Source organism: Hyperoodon ampullatus (assembly GCF_949752795.1).
Source record: "Hyperoodon ampullatus genome assembly, chromosome: 3".
Taxonomy (NCBI): Eukaryota; Metazoa; Chordata; class Mammalia; order Artiodactyla; family Ziphiidae; genus Hyperoodon; species Hyperoodon ampullatus.
Window position 1 is genome coordinate 83,158,836 of NC_136916.1, and position 24,306 is coordinate 83,183,141.

General features: G+C 39.4%; 1 protein-coding gene across 1 annotated transcript in view; it reads left to right on the forward strand.

The window, feature by feature from the left end:
• Positions 1 to 14,286: 14,286 nt before the first annotated feature.
• Positions 14,287 to 24,306, forward strand: part of LOC307049542 (ankyrin repeat domain-containing protein 26-like) — a gene marked incomplete at its 5' end in the record, with an annotated part of 115,218 nt that continues 105,198 nt past the window's right edge. The window contains 3 exon segments of the mRNA XM_079699102.1: positions 14,287 to 14,516; positions 22,683 to 22,797; positions 22,960 to 23,133. Of these exon segments, the coding sequence (XP_079555228.1) occupies positions 14,287 to 14,516; positions 22,683 to 22,797; positions 22,960 to 23,133 (519 nt within the window).

Consider the following 24,306-nt stretch of genomic DNA (forward strand, 5'->3'; position numbering starts at 1 on the left):
TGCTGTGTGATGTGGTGAGTTTCTGTTTAAGTTTTTAAGAACCTGATGAACTGTTTTGAAAGTAACTATATAATTTAATGTTCCAACTACCAGTGTATGAAGGGTCCCGTTTCTCCATATCTTGTACAGTGTTTCTTATAGTCTTGTCCTTTTGACAAAGCTAATCTATTGGATATGAAGTAGAATCTCATCGTGGATTTAATTTACATTTCCCTAGGACTAGTGATTTTGAACATCCTCTGCTAGGCTTTTGGTCATTTGTATATCGTCTTTGGAGAAATGTCTGTTGAAATCCTCCCTCCCCTCTTTGGGTTGTTGTCTTCTGTGTTGTAAGAGATCATATATTCTAAAGACAGGTCCTTTATCATATGGATCTTGTTTTTTTGTTTGTTTGTTTGTTTTTTGGCGGTACACGGTCTCTCACTGTTGTGGCCTCTCCCGTTGTGGAGCATAGGCTCCGGACGCACAGGCTCAGCGACCATGGCTCACGGGCCCAGCTGGCCACGGCATGTGGGATCTTCCTGGACTGGGGCATGAACCCATGTCCCCTGCATCGGCAGGCGGACTCTCAACCACTGCGCCACCAGGGAAGCCCAATCTTGTTTTTTTTAAATCCAGTCTGAAAATCTCTGTTGTTTGAGTAGGGTGTTTAGTTCATTCATATTTAATATTTATGTAGTTGCTTTTACATCTGCCATTTGCTATTTGTTTTCTGTTTTTCTCGTATCTAAAGAGATCCCTGTGTTCCTCTTCTTCTTTTTTGGCTGCACAGCATGGCTTGTGGGATCTTAGTTCCCCTACAGGAATTGAACCCGGGCCCTTGGCAGTGAGAGCACGGAGTTCTAACCAGTGGACTAACACGAAATTCCTTGTTCCTCCTATTTTGAGTTATGTCTTAGCAGTTGCTCTAGGGATGACAGTACGCATTTATCACTCTTAATCACAGGCTCCTTCAAAATAATACAAGTTTAATTCTGTCACAATGCAGTAAATTTGTTCCAGTATATCTCCTTTTCTTTCCTTTGTGCTATTGTTGCCATGTTACATCTGTACGTGTTACAACAACTTAATACAATTATTAACTACTGGTTTATATAATCTTAAGTCCTCTGTCTTTATCTGGGGATGTCTTTATTTTGCCTTGTTTCTTTGTTTGTTTTGTTTTTTTGCAGTACGCGGGCCTCTCACTGTTGGGCCTCTCCCGTTGCGGAGCACAGGCTCCGGACACGCAGGCTTAGCGGCCATGGCTCACGGGCCTAGCCGCTCCGCGGCATGTGGGATCTTCCCGGACCGGGGCACAAACCCACGTCTCCTGCATCAGCAGGTGGACTCTCAACCACTGCGCCACCAGGGAAGCCCAACAGTTTATTCTTTAATCACTTTGAGTGTGTCGTCCCACAGCCTCTGATTTCCATTATTTTTGGTGAAAAGTCAGCTGTTAATGGTAATTTTGGTCTCCTTTTCCAATAGGTTGTTTTTCACTTGCTGCTTTCAAGAATTTTTTCTTAGTCTTGTCTTTTAACAGTTTGACTATGATGTGTATAAGTGTGGATATCCTTGAGTTTTTCCTACTTGGGATTCATTGAACCTCTTGGATCTGTAGATTAATGTTTTTCATCAGATTTGAGACATTTTTGGCAATTATTTCTTCAAATATATTTATTTTCCCTTTCTCTCTTCTTCTTGGATTCTCCTTTCACCTATGTTGTTCTGGTCTCTGAGGCTTTGTTCATTTTTTTCATTGCTTTTCTCCCTCTCCTCTTCAGATTGAATACTTTCTGTTGATTCAGCTTCAAGTTCACTGATTCTTTCTTCTTCTTTCAACTGAATTTTTCATTTCAGATATTATATTTTCCAGCTCCAAGTTTCTATCTGGTTCTTTCATATACCTTGTCTCTCTTTACTGAGATTCTTCATGCATTGCACCATTTTCATCATAGATCTCATTAATTCTTTAAACATAAATTCCATTAGTTCTTTGAACATGTTCATAATAGCTGCTTTTAAGTCTTTGCTCATTCTAGCATCTGGAGATACTCAGTTCCTATTGAATGCTTTTCTTCCTCAGTAAGGGTACACTTTCTTCTTTCTTTGCTTTGTAATCTTGTTGAATTTCAGATAATGTAGCAAGTACTAATTCTGAATTTTTCCCCCGAGGGTTGTTCTTGTTTTATTTAGTAACTTGCCACCAGTAAATTTGTAAAATCTGTCTCCACGGCAGTGTGCAGTCACCGATGTCTCTACTCATTTTTTAAAATAATAAATCTTGCTTCCTAAGCATTGCTGCTGGATTGCATAGCTTAGCATATAGCCAAAGACTGGACAGAGGTTGTGTTCAAACCCCATCAGTCAGGCCTCCACTCTGCCAATGGATCTGTGTGGGCTGGAAAGTACATACAGTGTTCAGGTCATTTTCAAGTCTGCTCTGGTCTGAGCTTTCTGATGGGCTTTTTTGCTCCTCCCTTGTGCATATGTGCAGGCTTTGGCAACCATGGGTATGTGGGTGGCCTGAATCAGCTTCAGTTTCCACTTTGCATGCCTGTACATCTGGAGTATATAGAGTGCTTATCCAACCCAGATGGCTGTCTTACCTCCTAGAACTTCCAGTGAAATCCCTAGCTACTCTGTTGTTTGCCCCAAACAGGACTACAACCTCACTGAGCCTTGTTTGCTTACCACTGAGCTCCCAGGTTAACTTACAATGCATCATATCAAATGAGTCCCCTCTGGCAGTGACAACAAGCCTTGTTCCCTGGGTCTGTTGTTGCCCTGGTTGAACTACTGCACCCGTAGATTTGGCCCAGGATGTGGCAGCACAGTAATCCCACAGGCTCACAGGTTCTTTCCCTAACTGGGTTTCATGAATAAGCACTTCTTAGTTTGTTGTAGATCTTCAGTTAATTTCCAGAGTGCTGAAATGGCTGTTTTATTAAACAGTTTATCCAAATTTATAGCTGCTTTTTAAAAAATGGAGATGATTTGTCAACCTCCTCCCCTCATCATGCCGAAAGTATATTTCCCCAGCTTATTCTGAATCACATTTCAACCAAATCAGTTTAATAAGGATGGACATTGAGAGGACTTGTAAACTTTTTTAAGCTGTCCATTGAAAGCTACCACAATGCCAGAGTTTTACAAGTAACCTATACCTATTAAATAGATTACTTGTGGTAATTGATACATGTTTTATTTTTAGATATGCTTTGTTCATATTCATTTTAAATACTGAGTTACTACAATCTGGCTAGTTATAAGCATTTTTCTTAATGTAAGTATGTAATATTTTAATAAAATATGTTGGAATGTAGATTTGATCTTTGAATTGAAAAAATAACACCTATTCGTGGACATAAAATTTGGAGAGTTGATACATTTGAACTGAGGATTTTATTTCTATGCAGATTCTCCCCTGCCCCCATTTTGTCACATGAATCCCTATTCTTTTGGGCAAGAATGTGATTCCCCAACACACACCCCTCCCCACCTTTTAAAACAGAAACTTAATTTAGTTATGTATCAATGCTTCATAGGGGAATATAATGGGTAGCTAATCTGTTATGAATTTGAGAATGTATTTCATGAAAAAAGAAATTACAGAGCTGCCAAAGAGAGAGGGTGAGAGGGAGAGAGGTTGTAAAACCTGGTTTGGGGAACTCGATATGAATCTAATCTCCCGCAGTTCTGGGAGCAGGTATGTAACTCATACCCAGGGAACCTGGAATCTGAAGGAACTCGTAGGTTACTTTGGCTCAGGACAGGAGAAGAACTGCTAATGTGTTGAGACTGTTCTGCACTCTCAGCATTTGCTTTGACAAAGACTGTTTGAGTGCTTATCGAGGACCAGATGTTAGTCAAGCGTGAAAGAGAGAAAATGAGCCCTGGTGGTGGATCCACATTGGATACCGCACAAAAGGCCACTTAGAGGCGTGAACAGGCCTCAGAACAGGTTAGTCCAAAGTGGGGCTCTGGATTCCTTAAGAGCTAAGAAGAAAGAATGGATTACATTCACTTAGGTCAAGGGAGTTACAGGTGAGAACAGCTGTGGGCACAGAAATGCCCCTGAGAGAGAGAGTCAGCTTTAAAACAATTGCCAGATCCAGACTGCTCAAAACCATCTCACATAAGAACTCTACCGCCCCCTGCAGTTTTGAACCTGGCAGCATGGGAAACCATAATTAGCCAGCTGAAGGAGGAAGGATGGGATGAGGCAGGAAAGGAGGGGACCATGCCTGCCTTCCACCCCTACTGCAGGTGGTCTGCCTGTAGCATGGCCTAGCTGATTAACTCTGACTTGGCATTTTTATAGTTCTGTATGTTATGTGGGGCTGGACATTGTTTTTCAGTGCTTTGTGAGTTAAAGCAACTCTGGACTTATTACTTGAGAGTAAGGGTTTTCAACCTGGGTTGGGAGAAGAACCTCTGAATATTTAAAAGGGTAGTGGGAGATGAAGTTGCCTTCTAATTATATCCCATGAGTCAAAAATAGTGGTTACATATATTAACAGATTTTTGTTTGAACACTTTTCTGGGTGATATAATTCTATTCATACGATTTTTCAAAATTGAAATATTTGTGTGATTTCCATCATAATCATGTATGGGATATGTGTGTGAGTAACTATTTTAACAAAGCTTCTAATGTCTTGGTATTTTTTAAAATTTTTATGGAAGTATAGTTAATTTACAGTGTTGTATTTCAAGTGTACAGCAAAGTGATTCAGTTATACATATATATCTAGATATATTCTTTTCCAGATTCCTGTCCATTATAGGTTATTACAAGATACTGAGTACAGTTCCCTGTGCTATACAGTAGGTCCTTATCTGTTTTATATATAGTAGTATGTATATGTTAATCCCAAACTCCTAATTTATCTCCCACCACCGCCCCCCTGTTATCCGCTTTGGTAACCATAAACTTGTTTTCTATGTTTGTGAGTCTGTTTGTGCTTCGTAAATAAAATAAGTTCATTTGTATCATTTTTTTTAGATTCCACATATAAGTGATATCATGATGTCTTTCTCTGACTTGACTTCACTTAATATAATCTCTAGGTCCATCCATGCTGCTGCAAATGGCATTATTTCATTCTTTTTTATGGCTGAGTAATATTCCATTGTATATGTGTGCTACATCTTCTTTATTCATTCACCTGTCAGTGGATATTTATCGAAAAGATACATGCACCCCGGTGTTCATAGCAGCACTATTTGCAATATCCAAAACATCATGGAAGCAACATAAATGTCTTGGTATTTTTATATGATTTTATTTCCTCTTCCCCCTTATATGATATTTTATTGTACTATATTATGGTTCAGTATTCTTTCCCCTTAAAATTCCTATGCAATTTAGTCATGTTATATTTCCATAATCATTATCAGTTTAATACTTTTAATATTGAAAGAGCTAATGTAGGGATTTAGTAGAATGATCTATTTATTGTTAAAATCGGGACAAGAGAAACTGCTTTTAGTTGATTACAGCTCTTATTTCCCCCTTTATTCTGTTGATAACATTTTTATGGTTATGTTAAAATTCAGGAGTTATTTTGTGGGATCTTATTCTTTGCTCTCCATTTTATGTTGGTAAACTCTAAGGTTATATATCCTTTGTCCTTTTAGCCTCTCTCTATATTTTTGTATCATCTGTATGCTGATGACTTCTTAGTCTTGCTCTATAGCCCTTTTCCATTTAGGCTACGTGTCCAACTGTTTTTCTCCATAGCATTTGATTTGTACGTTCATAAGAAGCTGTTATTGGGGACTTCCCTGGTGGTCCAGTGGTTAGAACTCCACACTCTCAATGCAGGGAGCGCAGGTTCAAACCCTGGTCCGGGAACTAAGATCCTGCATGCCACATGGCACGGCCAAAAGAAAAGAAGAAGAAGAAGAAAAAAGCTGTTCTCTAATTTATTGTTTCTGTGTCTGCCTTTTCCCACCTGGTGTTGAGTTCTAGGAAGGAGTCTTGAACACTGGTATCTCTAAGACTAAATGCAGTGCTTTATAAGTAGACAGCTAAAAAATCTTCAGTGAGTGAAAGAATAATAGGCATTCAGTAGATTGATCCTAATTCCCCCATCAGGCAGAGCACTGGAACAGATGGGTCAGATTCTCCATAGATGGTTAAATAATGCCATAGAGAACATGAGTAGTAAGTGGTTTTTTCGTCTTTGAAAATATCGCAGTGACTGTAACAATAAAGAAGATGGAATGTCTTCCTGAGGAAAATCTGCCTTCTTTTTTGGAAGATAAAATGTGCAAGGTAGGACTGAGTGCCAGGCTAACAGTATCTTTTACATAGAAGGATCTGTTAACTGGATAAAAAGATAAATTTAAGACCTGCAGCATGTGAAACTCCTTAAGTATTCTGGATTGATTTCATACAAGATGTGTTTTATCTTTGATCAACCAGTTGCCTCCATTCACAGTCCTGAGGCATGTTAAAGACCAGTTGTTGGTAAACTTGAGATGTTAGGAATGTCTGTATAACTCTCCTGGAAGTTCTGAACTAGGTGATGAAGGAGACAGAGGTGCGAGAAGATGGAGAAAGAAGAGACAAAATATGGAGGATTGGAGAAGATGGTTGCTTAAGGATTTCCAGGAAGAACAAAAGAGAGACTGTTTATATTATTTGGAAATAAGCATCGTTATCTAAAAAGAAACCCAAATCAACTATAACCAAAATATCAAATGACTGAATGATTATAAGAAGTTTGTGAATCAAACTATGCAAAGCCTGGGGCTTCCCTGGTAGCGCAGTGGTTGAGAATCTGCTGCCAATGCAGGGGACACGGGTTCGATCCCTGGTCCTGGAAGATCCCAAATGCCTCGGAGCAACTAAGCCCGTGTGCCACAACTGCTGAGCCTGCACTCTAAAGCCTGCAAGCCACAACTGCTGAGCCCACGTGCCACAACTACTGAAGCCCACGCTCCTAGAGCCCGTGCTCTGCAACAAGGGAAGCCACCGCAGTGAGAAGCCCACGCACCACAAGGAATAGTAGCTCCCGCTCGCTGCAACTAGAGAAATCCAACGTGCAGCAATGAAGACCCAACGCAGCCTTAATTAATTAATTTAAAAAAAAAAACTATGCAAAGCCTGATGCACAATGTTTCCTGGTGGAGGGAGCATAGCTCCCACCAAGTAGAAGCATCTTGTCAGCATTAACTCTGCTGGGCCAACAGGTTCATAATTTTTTATTTTTAATTTTGCTGGAAGATAATGTTTTATACTGTTACAGCACAAAGAAAACTGACTTCAAAATTTATCAAAACTTAATGTGATTTTTTTTCTTCCTGTTTGGGAAGTTGATAGGAGGGCAAGTGCATACTTGTACCCTGGTTCTGCTTTCTGTATGCTTCTTCATCCTTGTTAGATTTTAAGATTCTTAGGTTCATGCTTCTTCTTAGTGTCATAAGATCTCAAATCCTCTCATATAAAATTTGAAGAAAGAGTTGTTAAAGGAGTACATATAAGGTAAAAAGAATGTCTCTCTTGGTTGGGTTTTATAAAAAAAAACACCTGTTTTTTTAAATACACCTTTTCTAAAAGTGAACTGTTACTATGCTTCTCAGTACCCCGAATCACAAATTTCATTTATCCACCAAAGCTGCTGTTGGTCACTGTTAGAACTGATTATATGGTTAGCATTACATTTTGTAAATTACTTGTGATGCCAAGGTGATGTTTAGGATTTGTGCTTAACTCTGGGGGAAATATTTCTTTAAATGGATAATGCTGATTTTTTTAAGAGGGTTAACATAAATCATTACAGTGGGAAAATAAATTTTGACCAGAACTTTCAAACTATCTCCTATTTCCTATGCACCTAATACCATCAGCATGAAGTCATCCACATAATGGGTAAATTTGATGTCCTGTAAGGTAGTGAGAATATCAAGATCTCGGTGGATTAAATTACCACAGAGTTATCAGCATTTGATGAGCAAATGTTGTCTTGAAGCAAGATGATGAAGTTGAACCCCTATCCATATCAAGTAAGAGTAGAAAGCTTCTGGTACCCATGGTTAATTTGTGAACTGATTGTATCCTTCGATCATTAAAAAAAAAATTTAGGGGACTTCCCGGGCGGTGCAGTGGTTAAGACTTCGCCTTCCAATGCAGCGGGTGTGGGTTTGATCCCTGGTTGGGGAGCTAAGATCCTTCATGCCTCACAGCCAAAATAACCAAAACATAAAACAAGCAATATTGTAAAAAATTCAGTGAAGACTTTAAAAATGGTACACATAAAAAAATCTTTTGAAAAAATTCAGTTCCTTGATTGTAAACAATGTTTTATTATTAATATTAAGTATTTTATTTATTAATAAAATTAATTAATTTTATTAATTATTCATGTTAATACCTTATCTGTATTTGCATTTATATATATATATATATATATATATTTTTTTTTTGGCGGTACACGGGCCTCTCACTGTTGTGGCCTCTCCCATTGCGGAGCAGAGGCTCCGGATGTGCAGGCTCAGCGGCCATGGCTCACGGGTCCAGCCGCTCCGTGGCATGTGGGATCTTCCCGGACCGGGGCACGAACCCGTGTCCCGTGCATCGGCAGGCGGACTCTCAACCACTGCGCCACCAGGGAAGCCCCATTTATACTTTTTTTGTGTGTGTGGCTGCACCGGCCCTGGCAGCGAAAGCACCAAGTCCTAACCACTGGACTGCCAGGGAACGCCCTATACTAAATTTTTTGGTCACAAATTTTATGTGGCCAAATGTACTGATATCTTCTTTTGACACTTGCATTGTTTTTGTTTGAAAAATCTTCAAAAACTTACAAATAATACCACTCATCCATATTTTCTTCTAAAATATTTAGTGGTTTCATTAAAAAGACTAAACATTTTTACTAACCTGGAGTTTCTTTTGGTGTATATGTTGAGATATGTAGTTAACTTCTTATCACGAATTGATTTTTCCCAAACCATTTATTAATAATCTATATCATTCTCATTGATTTGTATAGTTTCTCTTATGTTAATACATTCTCACCTCTTACTGTTTTCCAGTAATATGCTTATTCTTCTGTAGGCTAGTATTTAATAATTATATTTTTATATTTACTAATTATATATTTTATAATCTAACAGAAAATATTTAATTTATCTTAACTTTCTTTAAACATATTTAAAGCTATTTTATTTTAACTAGAAACAAATCACTATATGTCTATGCAAAAGCAACCTATGTTTATTGCTGAAAAGTTAGAAAATATAAATAAGAAAATAAATATGAAAGAAGGAACACCTTAGTAGTGGGAGTGGATGTAACTATGCCTCATTCTCCTAACACTGGGTCCCCCACGTGCAAAGTTCTGAGGGGCGATGTTAAGCTTTTGCCCTACCTCCTTCCCCTCTTAGAACCCACTTGGGTCCCAGGTTGGTGACTGAGGTGCTTAATTTGTTTCCAGTGAAAAAAGTTTGGCCACAAAGGGGATGGCCATTACACCTTTTTTGGTACCAACTCCCTATAAAACTAAGAGGTCCTATGTTTGCCACAGACTCTGGAGCAAAAAACGGCTTAAGACTTTATGAAGTAGAGATGCCAACCCATTTTTCTTGTAGATGGAAGTGCATTGCTGGCTGACTGTAGTCATGAGAAAATAAGCTCAGTACCAATAAGAGAATAATAAGAAGAATAAGAGAAAATAAGCTCAGTGCCTTCTCCTCATAGGAAGCAAAGACCCTCGTTGGAAGGGCTAAAGTAGGCACGTTGCCAACTGATGCTCCATATCCTCACAATGCTGGGGGGTCAGGGACACAGGGGATAGTCTGGATTCTATGGGAGAGAAGTATGGAAGTAAAACAGCTGAAATTTTAACTTGCATTCCTAGTGAGTTTCAATGTTTGAGAGTTACAAAGAAAAGTTACAAACACCCCAGTCTGCCTATGGAATCTCAGGAGTCACAGATGGTGTCTACTCTGGCTAGGTAGCGAAGGTAGGAAGAGGGTGAAAATTTTTTCCAGCTATAAACTGCCATGATAAGCAGAAATTATCCTAAGGGGGCCACAGAGATGAGGGGTATGTTGGGCACGAAAATGCTCAGATCAGGTCTCCAGTGCTAGGGACAGGGTAACCAACCATGCCAGTTTTCCCAGGACTGTCTTGGTTTTATCACTGATAGTCCTGTGTCCCAAGAATGCCCCAGTCCTGGACAAACTGGGGAACCTACTTGGGACACATAGTAGACTGACAGCCCCAGCAGCTGTCCTTCTGGATCCACGTCTGCGTCTGTCCTATGCCCATGCTTCCCACGACTGCTCCCAGCCATTGTACCCACAATAGGGGTAAAATACAGGCCCACTCCTGGAAGATGCAGGATTTATTTATCATATGACTTTGGCTCCAGGATTCCCCTTTGGCCTGGCCAGAAATGTTGTTAGAACTGTGCTGCAGTTTTAGACTCTCTCTACCCAGTCCTCTTTGTTTCCCTCTATCTCCACTTCTTCCATTCTTCCTAGCTCCCTCCCTCCATAATTTTCTATGGCCACTTAACATATTACCACAAATTTTGTGGCTTAAAACCACACATATTTATAGTATAGTTCTGGAGATCAGAGGTCTGAAATGATTCTCACTGAGCTAACATCAAGGCTGCATTCCTTTCTGGAGGTTCTAGAGGACAATTAGTTTTCTTGTCTTTTCCGACTTGTAGAGGCCACCTGTATTCCTTGGCTTGTGGCCCCTTCCATCTTCAAAGCCAGCAATGACCTGTCGACTCTTTCTCACATCATTCTGACACTCCTGCCTCCTTCTTCCACATATGAAGGACCCTTGAGATTACACTGGATCCACCTGAATTTGTTAAGGCATCCATAACATGTTTTTCATCATAAAACAGGTATTACTCCGACATTATTAATTCCATTAACATATGTTAAATAAATATTAAATAAGTAATTATTAAATAAATATGCAGGAAACCACCAGGGCATTATTTGAGTCTTAGATAGGCATGGGAGCTCTAAGCAACAACTTTACTTAAAAAAATTTATTTATTTATTTGGCTGTGCCAGGTCTTAGTTGGCAGCACTCGGGCTCTTTTAGTTGCAGCATGTGGCATCTAGTTCCCTGACCAGGGATCGAACCTGGGCCCCTGGCACTGGGAGCATGAAATCTTAACCCCTGGACCACCAGGGAAGTCCCCAAGCAACAACTTTCTAGAGGGCATCTGTTTGCAAAGAAATCTGGGAATCTTAGCTTTCAAGTGCTTGGGGATCCAGGAAGCATTTGACAAGGACATACAGAAGTTCAGAGTTGGCCTAGCATATACTCCTTGAGTATCTCTGGTCTATACAGAAACACTAGAGTCAACCAAATCTTGACAACCTACCTGGAGTCCTGGTGTGTGGTTCTTATCTCCCTAGAGCCTGGTAGTGTCTTTGACCCTCATTCCAGGCTGCATCAGCAAGTGTCAGAGTCTTCTTCAGATGTCACAATAGGGAGCCTTTACTGGTCTCATAGGTCACACTGGGGAGTACTGCGGAGACAAATAGAGGACAAAAGATGATTCTCTGGTTGGGCTATTATAGGAAGAAAATTGTGGGTGATCAGAGTTGAAACCAGTCACACACATCAAAACCATTTGGTGCAGCTAAGCTGGATAGACCTGAGAAATGTTTTTTTGTTTGTTTTTTGTTTTGTTTTTGTTCATTGCTCTTTCACCAGTGAAGACACTGTCCTGGAACCAGCTATCACTTCAACAGGGACCCTGCCTCCCTCCAGAGTTTTTTGGCACAATTGCTTTCTTTCTTTCTTTCTTTTTATTTTTTTGGCTGTGTCGCGTTCCCCAACCAGGGATGGAACTCGTGCTTGCTGCAGTGGAAGCGAGGAGTCCTGACCTCTGGACCTCCAGGGAATTCCCCCAGCAGCAATTTCTGCTGAAGGTCTGGACACCTGACTTCTGAGTCACTAATTCCAAGCAATTTGTTGTCAAATCATTCAACCTACAAAGCACAAAATGGCATTAAACGGCCTCTGAAGAATAAGTACCTAAATTAATATCTCCGCATTTGTCTTGCTGTAAAATATGGCTGCCAAACTTTCAAATTTTGCTGGTGCATCTTGTGCAACGGTGGTATCTGTTACTTTTTAATTTGGTTAATCAAAATTCTTAAAATCATTAACATGATTTTGATCTTGAAATCATCAACAAATGTAATAGGAACCTGCTGAGTTTTGGGATAGCTGGTTTTGTATTAACTGTTGTTGTGAGCCTGCTTCTGCTTCTGTCTGTTTCACCCACAATACCAGGTTTGGTTTAATTGTATTGTAACTGTATAATTACAGTAATTGTATAATTACTGGATCAAGTACTACGTTAAAAGGAGTTTCTGTATACAGTCGCCTGTTTCTACCAGTATGGAGTATGGAGTCAACCTATTTTGCTTTATTCCTAAGAAATGGAATAGAGATGGAAACACAAATTGCAGATAGAGAAAGATGGAAGCAAGGGAAAAGATTATTTAAAGTTTGGGAAATTTTAAAGATATGGGACAAGGATAAAGCATAAGAGGTTTCATTATAATGGAGATGATAAGATTCCATAAGGTCACTATGATGATTAGATTTAGGAGTGGGAAACAGATTTGGGTGGATAAAGCAAAGGAGCAAAGAGACTATTAAGAGGAAACACGAAAGTTAGATGTCCCTATTAGTTAGCTAATTACTGAAAAATTTGGCTAATAGAATTTTAGGGAAATTTAGCTATATTGATTTTTTAAATTTGTAGCAACGATCTTATACTTCAATAAAAAACAGAGTACTTGTTTGCATTCTACTTGATTTTTTTCACCTGCATACTATTCTTCAATATTCTTCAATCTATACCAACCAACCAGTGTGCCTTCCTTAAGTACTGCCAGAAACTATCAACTCTTTCTCCTGTTACAAAATTATAGCTTAAAAAAGTTCTTCACTCTTGTTGTCAAACGAATACACAGATATCAAACAATAATCGTTTACAAATTATAATGAAAGAATAATATACCATTACAAAAAAAAAGCGCCCAGATACAGATATATCAAGAAGTGTACAGGATTTACATAATGAAAAAAGCTACCAAAGGCTAATGAAGGACATAAAATAAGACAAATTGAGAGACATAACATGTACCTGGATACACTGATACAAGAGACTGATTCTCAGTTAAAATTCTCTTAACCTAATTACAATCAAAATCTCACTAAGATCTCTCTTTAGCTTGGCATAGTGATTAAAAATTCATCTCAAATAATGTAGAGGTAAACATTTCCAAGAGAATACTGAAAAGGAAGACTAAGGAGGGAAACCGTGGACCTGTAATAGATATTTATATTTTACACACTACTGACGCTAGAAGCAGCAGACCAGAATGGAAAACCCAGAAACAGAAAAAACACCCGAGAATTAAATGTAAGATTAAGGGGTAGTTTAGGTGAGGAAAGATGGATTGTTTGGGACAAGTGGATAACCATTTTTTAAAAAGTTCTCATATGTTACACCATGCTCCAAAATAAATCTTGAATTTAGAGACTTAATTAGGGGATAAAATATAGGTGAAGAAGATGTGCAGACGGAACGCTGGGCCACAGGGGAGGGTCAGGAGGCACGCGGAAACGCGTCTTCATTTCATCTGGAGAAACTGCGTTGGTTTCTCCTAAGTTTGCACTTGATGACACCTGTCGCCACAATCTCTGGAACCATGAAAACAGCTTTCTGTAGTTACATCTGTTAAATTCCATGGAGAAAGCCTGGGGCCCAGAGGGATGTGGAAAGGAATAAACTGAGGGATAAGGAGATTTACAGAGTATTTTTAGGGGAGCTCTCTGGGGGACGAGACCTTCTGCATCCTGAAGCTCCACGCCACTCTAGCCCCAGTCGCATGCGAAGACGACTCTCTCACGGGAGATTCTAAAATTTGCAAATGTCCAGAAACGCCCAGCCAGCTCGCACCACCGTTGGAAAACAACCCAGCGCGTCCCACAAACAATCGCAGAGATTTGTGACGTTCGGGCCTCGCACATGCGCACTGGGCACTCCTGCGCTCCGTGCCTCTGTGCGCAAGCGCAGTGACGCCGCCTTACAAGGCGCGCACGCGCACTGTGTTTAGCTGTATCGCCTGGCTACGGTTATTCTGGGCTGAAAGATGAGAAAGCGCGGAGCTTCCCAGCTGGGATGTTGTGGCTAGACCGCGTTGGCTTATCTGTACCGCTAGTGTTAGGCTCAGGAGACTGTGAGAAGCCGAGGGGGAGGGGAGGTGTGTCTGAAGCGTGTAGGCTCTGCGATGAAGAAGATTTTTGGCTTCGGAAGTAAGAAGGGCGAGTCGCCCTTCGGCTCCTCCACCAGCCCGCGGAGAGAGAGCGGTAATCGGGTCAACTCCCGGCCCGAGTACCACATCCGACACAAGGATCTCGGGAAGGTCCACAAAGCTGCCAGCGTGGGCAACGTAGCCAAAGTGCAGCAGATTCTGTTGCTTGGGAAGAATGGCTTGAACGACAGGGACAAGATGAACAGGTAACCGGGGCGGGCGGGAGGAGGCGGGCCGGGCCTGGGTGGGGCCCCTGCTGTCAGTTTCCCCTCCGAGGCTCGTGGACACCTACGTGGGGTCCCGCGCCCCGCAGACTTTATAGGAAGCAAAAGCCTTAGCTGGTTTCGGACCCGCTCATGATTCCCCTTATAGAGCACTTTACTGACAGTTTTAAAGTCATTTGGCTGAATGTCAGTAATCACAGAAACGAAATTAAACATGAACAGCATCTTATTTTTAATGTACACATTTTTATACCGTAATGTTATACGTTACAGAGAAGTGCATAATGAGGAAAATAATTCTCATGACAGATCAACTTCTGGACTAAACATTCTTCAGATACAATCCCGTATCTTTTTAAAAAAAATAATTTATTTATTGCTGTGTTGGGTCTTCATTGCCGTGCACGGGCTTCTCATTGTGGTGGCTTCTCTTGTTGTGGAGCATGGGCTCTAGGCGCGCGAGCTCAGTTAGTTGTGGAACGTGGGCTCAGTAGATGTGGAACGTGGGCTAGGTAGTTGTGGCTTGCCGGCTCTAGAGCGCAGGCTCAGTAGTTGTGGCCCATGGGCTTAGTGTCTCTGCAGCATGTGGGATCTTCCTGGACCAGGGCTCGAAACCGTGTCCCCTGCATTAGCAGACGGATTCTTTTTTTTTTTAATTTATTTATTTTAATTTATTTATTTTTGGCTGTGCTGGGTCTTCACTGCTGCACGTGGGCTTTCTCTAGTTGCAGCGAGTGGGGGCTACTGTTCGTTGCAGTGCGTGGGCTTCTCATTGGGGTGGCTTCTGTTGTTGTGGAGCACGGGCTGTAGGTGCGCAGGCTTCAGTAGTTGTGGCATGCGGGCTCAGTAGTTGTGGTTTGCGGGCTCTAGAGCGCAGGCTCAGTAGTTGTGGCGCACGGGCTTAGTTGCTCCACAATATGTGGGATCTTCCCCGACCAGGGTTCAAACCTGTGTCCCCTGCATTGGCAGGAGGATTCTTAACCTCTGTGCCACCAGGGAAGCGTGCAGTATCCGTTTTATATCAGTGTACACCTATGTATATATGTTCTCTACTGAAGGACCTTAGAAGACAGCTTTGAAGTGGGAAGATGGCTGTGTCCTTGAATAGGAAGACTCATTTTCTTAAAATGTATGGTCTTCCCATATTTAAACCAAATAGGCATATGGTGGTTTAAAAATTTTTGAGTTACACATGCTTTCTTTATTTGTTGTGATGAAATTAAAAGTTTTATGTAGTAGACAAAGATTTGCCCTTCTAGATACCAAAATGTGCTGTAAGTTCCCACAAATTATTCATTTACTAACAACTGAAAAGACAGATAAGTGAATGGAACAGAATAGAAAATGCCCAAACACCCAAATATATGTAAGACTTTAGAACTTGAACTGATGACATTTCATATTAGAAGGAAAAAATAAATTGTTTGTAAATGGTGCAGGAGTAAACTGCTAACTATTTAGAGAAAAGTAACTAGATCTTTATCTCACAAAAATAAGTTTCAGATGGAGTACAGATCAAAAATTTTAAATATACAAAGTGAGAAAACGACCAGAAGAAAACAAGATTCCTATTTATACATTTTTTTGTGTGCTGACAAAGACCTTCCTAAGAATGACTTCAAAACCAAGAATTCTGGAGGTTGATTTAACAACATTAAAAAATTAAAACCCTCTGTAGATCAGAAAAGAAGATTAACAAAATAAAAGACAATGAGCTTTTAAAATATATCAACGTATTTGTATCAGGCAAGAAAACATATCTTCACTTTACAGAGAATTCTTTGAAATCAGTAAGGGGAAAAAAACTCTAAGTTGAAATTGAGCAACATACTTTTTTGCATATCCATAAGTGACCAATGGATATAGGAAAAAAATTTAGCATTTCTGGTAAGAAAAGGAATTTAAGTTAAAGAGGAATGAAAAACCATTTTCCCTTCACAAAGTTTGTGAAGATGAAGAGCAGTGGTACTTATACTGCTGTTTAAAGTCTGAGTTGCTTTTGACTTTTCAAATAGGCAATTTGGTGATAAGTACCACATTTAAAAAATGTGTATTCCCTTTACACATCAATTCTCTTTATACAAATTAGAGGTAAATAATTAGAGATAAATTAGAGATAGGTAACATACAATTTGTTGTTCTCAACACTGCTTAAAATAGCAATGTATTAAGACGAACTCAAAGGATTTTATAAATAAATTGCAGTGTTTCTGGTATGGAGTAATATGTGACCATTGAAGGTGGCATAGATAACAGATGTATGTTGACCTGCAGAGATGTACTTTGGTAGAATATTGAGAAAAAAAATCAATTTCATTATATATAAACACAAGAAGACTATGGTCTTATCTTAGACAAAAATATGTACAAAAATATGATAATTTTTGTTATTTCTGAGCACTTGTATTATAACTGAAGCTTTCTTTTCCCTTTAAAAATATCTGTGATTTCTACAGTGAACATGAACAAAAATTCTAGTAAATGTTTAGTATTAGTGAAATAATCCTGGGAGAGACCGGGAATATGAATCTTGTACAGAAAAAAATAATTTCTCACTTTCTATTTTTTTTGGAAGTTTTTCAAGGATTGATGTCTTCTGACAACTTTTAACCTCTTCAGAAGTAAAGGGAATCTTTTTATCCATGCCTGTAGATTTTACTAGGTATATATTTCGCTATATACACGTTTTTGATTTTGTGTAGCTTTATTACCTATAATATGTAAATGATTATAGATTAATCATTTTACTTCATTGCAGTCTTATGAAAATAAAAAATAGTTAATGTAAGTGGTGATTATTACTATTGAAAAAGTTTATTAGAGTTTTAGTTGTGTCCTTATGAGAATACAAAATCAAAAATACAAATGTAAATGATTATTACTATTGCAAAAGTATTGCTTTACTTCCCAAAAGTTTTCTTTAAAAATGTCGAACTCTCCAAAGTAACAACTGACATCAGAAATACAAAGAATCATGAGAGATTACTACAAGCAACTATATGCCAATAAAATGGACAACCTGGAAGAAATGGACAAATTCTTAGAAAAGCAGAACCTTCCAAGATTTAACCAGGAAGAAATAGAAAATATAAACAGACCAATCACAAGCACTGAAATTGAAACTGTGATTAAAAGTCTTCCAACAGGGCTTCCCTGGTGGCGCAGTGGTTGAGATTCCACCTGCCGATGCAGGGGACACGGGTTCGTGCCCCGGTCCGGGAAGATCCCACATGCCGCGGAGCAGCTAGGCCCGTGAGCCATGGCCACTGAGCCTGCGCGTCCGGAGCCTGTGCTCCACAACGGGAGAGGCCACAGCAGTGAGAGGTCCGCGTACCACTAAAAAAAAAAAAAAAAAAAATCTTCCAACAAGTAAAAGCCCAGGACCAGATGGCTTCACAGGAGAATTCCATCAAACATTTACAGCAGAGATAACACCTGTCCTTCTCAAACTCTTCCAAAATAAAGCAGAGGGGGGAACATTCCCAAACTCATTCTACAAGGCCACCATCACCCTGATACCAAAACTAGACAAAGATGTAACAAAAAACGAAAACTGCAGGCCAATATCACTGATGAACGTAGATTCAAACATTCTCAAAAAAAACCTCACAAACAGAATCCAACAGCACATTAAAAGTATCGTACACCATGATCAAGTGGGGTTTATCCCAGGAATGCAAGGATTCTTCAGTATACACCAATCAATGTGATGCACCACATTAACAAACTGAAGAATAAAAACCATATGATGATCTCAGTAGATGAATTTTTGACAAAATTCAACACCAGTTTATGATAAAAACTCTCCAGAAAGTAGGCATAGAGGGAGCTTACCTCAACATAATAAAGGGCATATATGACCAACCCACAACCAACATTGTTCTCAATGGTGAAAAACTTAAACCATTTCGTCTAAAATCAGGAACAAGACAAGGTTGCCCACTCTCACCACTGTTATTCAACATAGTTTTGGAAGTTTTAGCCACAGCAATCAGAGAAGAAAAAGAAATAAAAGGAATCCAAATCGGAAAAGAAGAATTAAAGCTGTCACTGTTTGCAGATGACATGATACTATACATAGAGAATCCTGAAGATGCTACCAGGAAACTACTGGAGCTAATCAATGAGTTTGGTAAAGTAGCAGGATACAAAATTAATGTACAGAAATCTCTTGCATTCCTAAACACTAATGATGAAAAATCTGAAAGAGAAATTAAGGAAACACTTCCATTTACCATTGCAACAAAAAGAATAAAATACCTAGGAATAAACCTACCTAAGGAGACAAAAGACCTGTATGCAGAAAACTATAAGACACTGATGAAAGAAATTAAAGATGACACAAACAGATGGAGAGAGATACCATGTTCTTGGATTGGAAGAATCAACATGGTGAAAATGACTATACTACCCAAAGCAAACTACAGTTTCAATGCAATCCCTATCAAACTACCAATGGCATTTTTCACAGAACTAGAACAAAAAATTTCACCATTTCTATGGAAACATAAAATATCCCGAATAGCCAAAGCAATCTTGAGAAAGAAAAATGGACCTGGAGGAATCAGGCTCCCTGACTTCAGACTATACTACAAAGCTACACTAATCAAGACAGTATGGTACTGGTACAAAAATAGAAATATAGACCACTGGAACAGGATAGAAGGCCCAGAGATAAACCCACGCACATATGGTCACCTTATCTTTGATAAAGGAGGCAAGAATATACAATGGAGAAAAGACAGCCTCTTCAGTAAGTGGTGTTGGGGAAACTGGACAGCTACATGTAAAAGAATGAAATTAGAGGAATGAAATTCCTCTAGAACTCTTAGAGGAAAACATAGGCAGAACACTCAATGACATCAATCACAGCAAGATCCTTTTTGACCCACCTCCTAGAGAAATGGAAATAAAAACAAAAATAAACAAATGAGACCTGATGAAACTTAAAAGCTTTTGCACAGCAAAGGAAACCATAAAATAGATGAAAAGACAATCCTCAGAATGGGAGAAAATATTTGCAAATGAAGCAACTGACAAAGGATTAATCTCCAAAATATACAAGCAGCTCATGCAGCTCAATATCACAAAGACAAATAACCCAATCCAAAAATGGGCAGAAGACCTAAATAGCCATTTCTCCAAAGAAGATATACAGATTGCCAACAAACACATGAAAAGATGCTCAACATCACTAATCATTAGAGAAATGCAAATCAAAACTGCAATGAGATATCACCTCACACTGGTCAGAATGGCCATCATCAAAAATCTACAAACAATAAATGCTGGAGAGGGTGTGGGGAAAAGGGAACCCTTCTGCACTGTTGGTGGGAATGTAAATTGATACAGCCACTATGGAGAACAATGTGGAGGTTCCTTAAAAAACTAAAAATAGAGCTACCATACAATCCAGCAATCCCACGTCTGGGCATATACCCTGAGAAAACCATAATTCAAAAAGAGTCACGCACCACAATGTTCATTGCAGCACTATTTACAATAGACAGGACATGGAAGCAACCTAAGTGTCCATCGACAGATGAATGGATAAAGAAGATGTGGCACATATATACAATGGACTATTACGCAGCCATAAAAAGAAATGAAATTGAGTTATTTGTAGTGAGGTGGATGGACCTAGAGTCTGTCATACAGAGTGAAGTAAGTCAGAAAGAGAAAAACAATTACCATGTTCTAACACATAGATATGGAATCTAAAAAAAAAAAAAAAAAGGTTCTGATGAACCTAGGAGCAGGACAGGAGTAAAGACACAGACATAGAGAATGAACTTGAGAACACGAGGAAAGGGGAAGATTAGGCTGGGACGAAGTGAGAGAGTAGCAGTGACATATATACAGTACTAAATGTAAAATAGATAGCTAGTGGGAAGCAGCTGCATCACCTGGGAGATCAGCTCGGTGCTTTGTGACCACCTAGAGGGGTGGGATAGGGAGGGTGGGAGGGAATGCAAGAGGGAGGGGATATGGGGATATATGTATACATATAGCTGATTCACTTCATTATACAGCAGAAACTAATAAATCATTGTAAAGCAATTATACTCCAATAAAGATGTTAAAAAAATTATTGAACTCTCCAGTTATGTTTATCCATTGTTTAATCCATTTATTCATGAAATATAACTTGAATACCTATTATGTAGCACGTGTTTTCTACTCAGGACCCTGCATCTATCTCTCAGAACCCTTTCATGCTTAAAAACTTCATGTTGCCCCCATGAGCAAGATGAGAAATTTAAAATTGAAGTATTAAGGCTTAGTCTCAATTGAAGCTTTTCTCCCTTCTTTCAAACAGAAGCATTTCTGAAGGTAGGAAATTGTAAAAGGTAACCTTTACTTGTCCTTTTGAACATTTATAATGGTATTAAATACTAATATTGATCATTGGAAATGTCTGATTTCACACAATCTATAAATGTAAATATTGAATAGAATGAGCCATCCCTATTCATTTGAATCCTGAATTTCCTTTGGCTTAAAGCTTCCTGAAAATCAGAGTTAGAATTACTTTTTAAAAAAATTCTTGTTTTGTTTGTTATTTTAGTTCTCTTTCCCCATGCTGCTTTTATTGTATTATTTTATTTTATTATTTATTTTATTATTTTTAAAATTGAAGTATAGGTGATTTACAGTATTGCTCATCATGCCTTTAAGAACTAAAAGTTATTTAAGTGCCAACCATGTGACTAGAACTGCAGTAGACCTGTTATATAGATCATTATTTCATTTAATGTAAGGAACCATGAATTGCATGATGCCCCACTATTTTATATATTAATAAGAAATTTTTAAAAATGTTGCCAACTCGCAGATATAGAGAACAAACTATTGGTTACCAGTGGGGAGAGGAAAGGGAGGAGGGGCAAGATAGGGGTAGGGGATTAAGAGGTACAAACTATTAGGTATAAAATAAGCTACAAGGATATACCGTACAACATGGGGAATATAGCCAATATTTTATAATAACTATAAATGGAATATATAACCTTTAAAAATTGTGAATCACTATATTGTACCCCTATAATATATAATTTTTATTTTTATTTTTTATTATTTTTTTATTTTTCGCTGTGCTGGTTCTTCGTTGCTGTGCGCAGGCTTTCTCTAGTTGTGGCGAGCGGGGGCTACTCTTCCTTGCGGTGTGCAGGGTTCTCATTGTGGTGGCTTCTCTTGTTGTGGAGCACAGGCTCTAGGCGTGTGGGCTCAGTAGTTGTGGCTCACGGGTTCTAGAGCGCAGGCTTAGTAGTTGTGGTGCACGGGCTTAGTTGCTTTGTGGCACGTGGGATCTTCTGGGATCGGGGCTCGAACCTGTGTCCCCTGCATTGACAAGTGGATTCTTCACCACTGAGCCACCAGGGAAGTTCCATAATTTATAATATTATACATCACCTATACTTAAATTTAAAAAAATGGCAACTTTAGGCACAGAGACATTATGATAATTAGACCAACAGGAAAAATGAGAACCGAACAAACAAAAAATGCTACCAATTATAGTTGTAAGACATCGTGAATTATAAATTTCATTCCAATGTCAGAGATGTTAAAATGTGAGAAAGTGAGCATATTAGAATCATTGAAGTACAGTGTTCTCTCTAGTCCTCAAGACATATCTTCAAAAGAGGTATAATATCCTTTTACTTAATTGAAATGTTGCCCTTGTAAAATAGTAGTAGTAGTAATAATTATGATAATATTACCTAATAATTATTGAGCTGTTATCTGTGCGAGGAACTGTTCTAAACCCTTTGCATGGGTTCTCATTTAAGCATCACAGTGGTGTCCTGTGAGGTAACTACTGCTCTATCCCCATTTTGTTGATGAGGAAATTGAGGCACAGAAAGGCTAAGTGACAGCTAATAAGTGACACAGTTAAAGTCAAATTCAAACCCAAGTTGAGCTGAATCTCAAGGTCATGCTTTTTCTATTCAAGCAGGTTGTTCTTTCGTTAATGTGGAGAGTAAGAAGAGCTAATATATATTGTTCTTTCTCCAGAAGAAAACTAAATATTTGTTTTCAAGGGATAGGAATAGCATGCTATTAAATGTTTTCAATTACATGAACAATTGTATGTTTTGAAATAGTGCACTACTAATTTCCTAAAAACTCCTCTCGGTTTCGTAGGACTGCTCTCCATTTGGCCTGTGCCAATGGCCATCCGGCAGTGGTAACTCTCCTAGTGGAGAGAAAATGCCAGCTTAACCTCTGTGACAACGAAAACAGGACAGCGCTGATGAAGGTACATAGTAGCCAACCATGTCAACGTGAGATGGATTTGATTTAACTACTTAGAATAAAAATGGATTTATCTCATATAAATATAACGAATTGGTGAAACTTCTGGAATGTTTACTTTGAATTCCTAGAATTCACAGTCTGTTTCTTGGCATAACACTTATAGGCCATACAATGCCAGGAAGAGGAGTGTGCAACTATTCTGCTGGAACATGGTGCCGACCCAAATATCATGGACGTCAGTGGCAACACTGCTCTCCACTATGCTGCCCTTTATCAGAATATATCACTCGCAGCAAAGCTGCTTTCACATGACGCCAACATTGAAGCAAGCAACAAGGTATAGCTCAACTATATTTACAAAATATTTGCCATACATGGTTGTTTTTTTGTTTGTTTTAGCTGCAGATGTTTTATCTATAATAATATGTACACTGAATACCACCCATCAGGCCCTGTTACCATGGAAACAACTCCAAAGCCAAGTCACGGGCTGGAGAAAGGTGGTGCTCACAGAAAGAGCACAATTCTGTCTCCCAGCCACCCTTCTACCCCAGAAGGAAAATCTTCCCATTAGGATATGCCTGGGAGTGGGTGGTGGGCTCAAGAGCCCACACAAGACAAAGACCTGGGGGGAGTGAGGTGAGGTGGAGGCTGGCTGCTTGCAGGGGCTCAGGGAATGGGTGCTGTTGGGGATGGATGGGAGGAGGAAGGAGACCCAGTACCCAGCAGGGAGAGCTGGGTGAGTGCCGGTGGCCAGGGCAGGCAGCAGGCCCTGAGCCCTCCAGGACCCCAGGTTCTAAGATCGGGGAAAGTGGGGCAGGTCGTGTTTGACACCCAGCAAGGGTGTTCACTTATGCTGGTGGCCATTTGGTCCACCATGTACACCTTGGGGTCTTCCACGCTCAGCCTCGGGTGGCTCCTCAGCAGGGTTGTAGCTGTGCATGGGGAGCAGGTGATGGCGAAGCTGCTGTTCCTGCTTTTTCTTTGGGACACACATTACCTCCTCCCGCTGCAGCCCCGCCAGGAACTCCCTCTGCTGACATAGATGGGGTCAGTTTTACATATTTGGAAGCTCAAGCATTCCCTGAGTGAAAATATTTTGAAATAACTTAATTATCTAAGATTTCACTTTAAATCATTATATTTCTAAAGAAACATTAGAGAGTATAGCTTTCTTTTATGTGTCTATGGCAGATATTTGTGAAAACATTGCATTTGTTAAAGGTAAGACTTTTTTTTTTTCCCCAAATATTTTTTCCCCCGCTCAAATTTTTTTTCTGATTAGTGTAAAACAACAGAGAAATGCAAAACTTGCCTTGGAGATAGACTTTGTCCTAAAACTCAAACAAAACAAAAGCATTTTACAATATAATAGCAATCTTGCTGCTGTTGACAAGTTCCTGTTTTATTAAAAAATGATTTATGTAAAAATGATTTCTCTCTCATTGCCTAAGGCTTCAGAGGGAAAAGGGAATAGGAAAAGGAGAGAGCAGTTGAAATATGCAGGCCG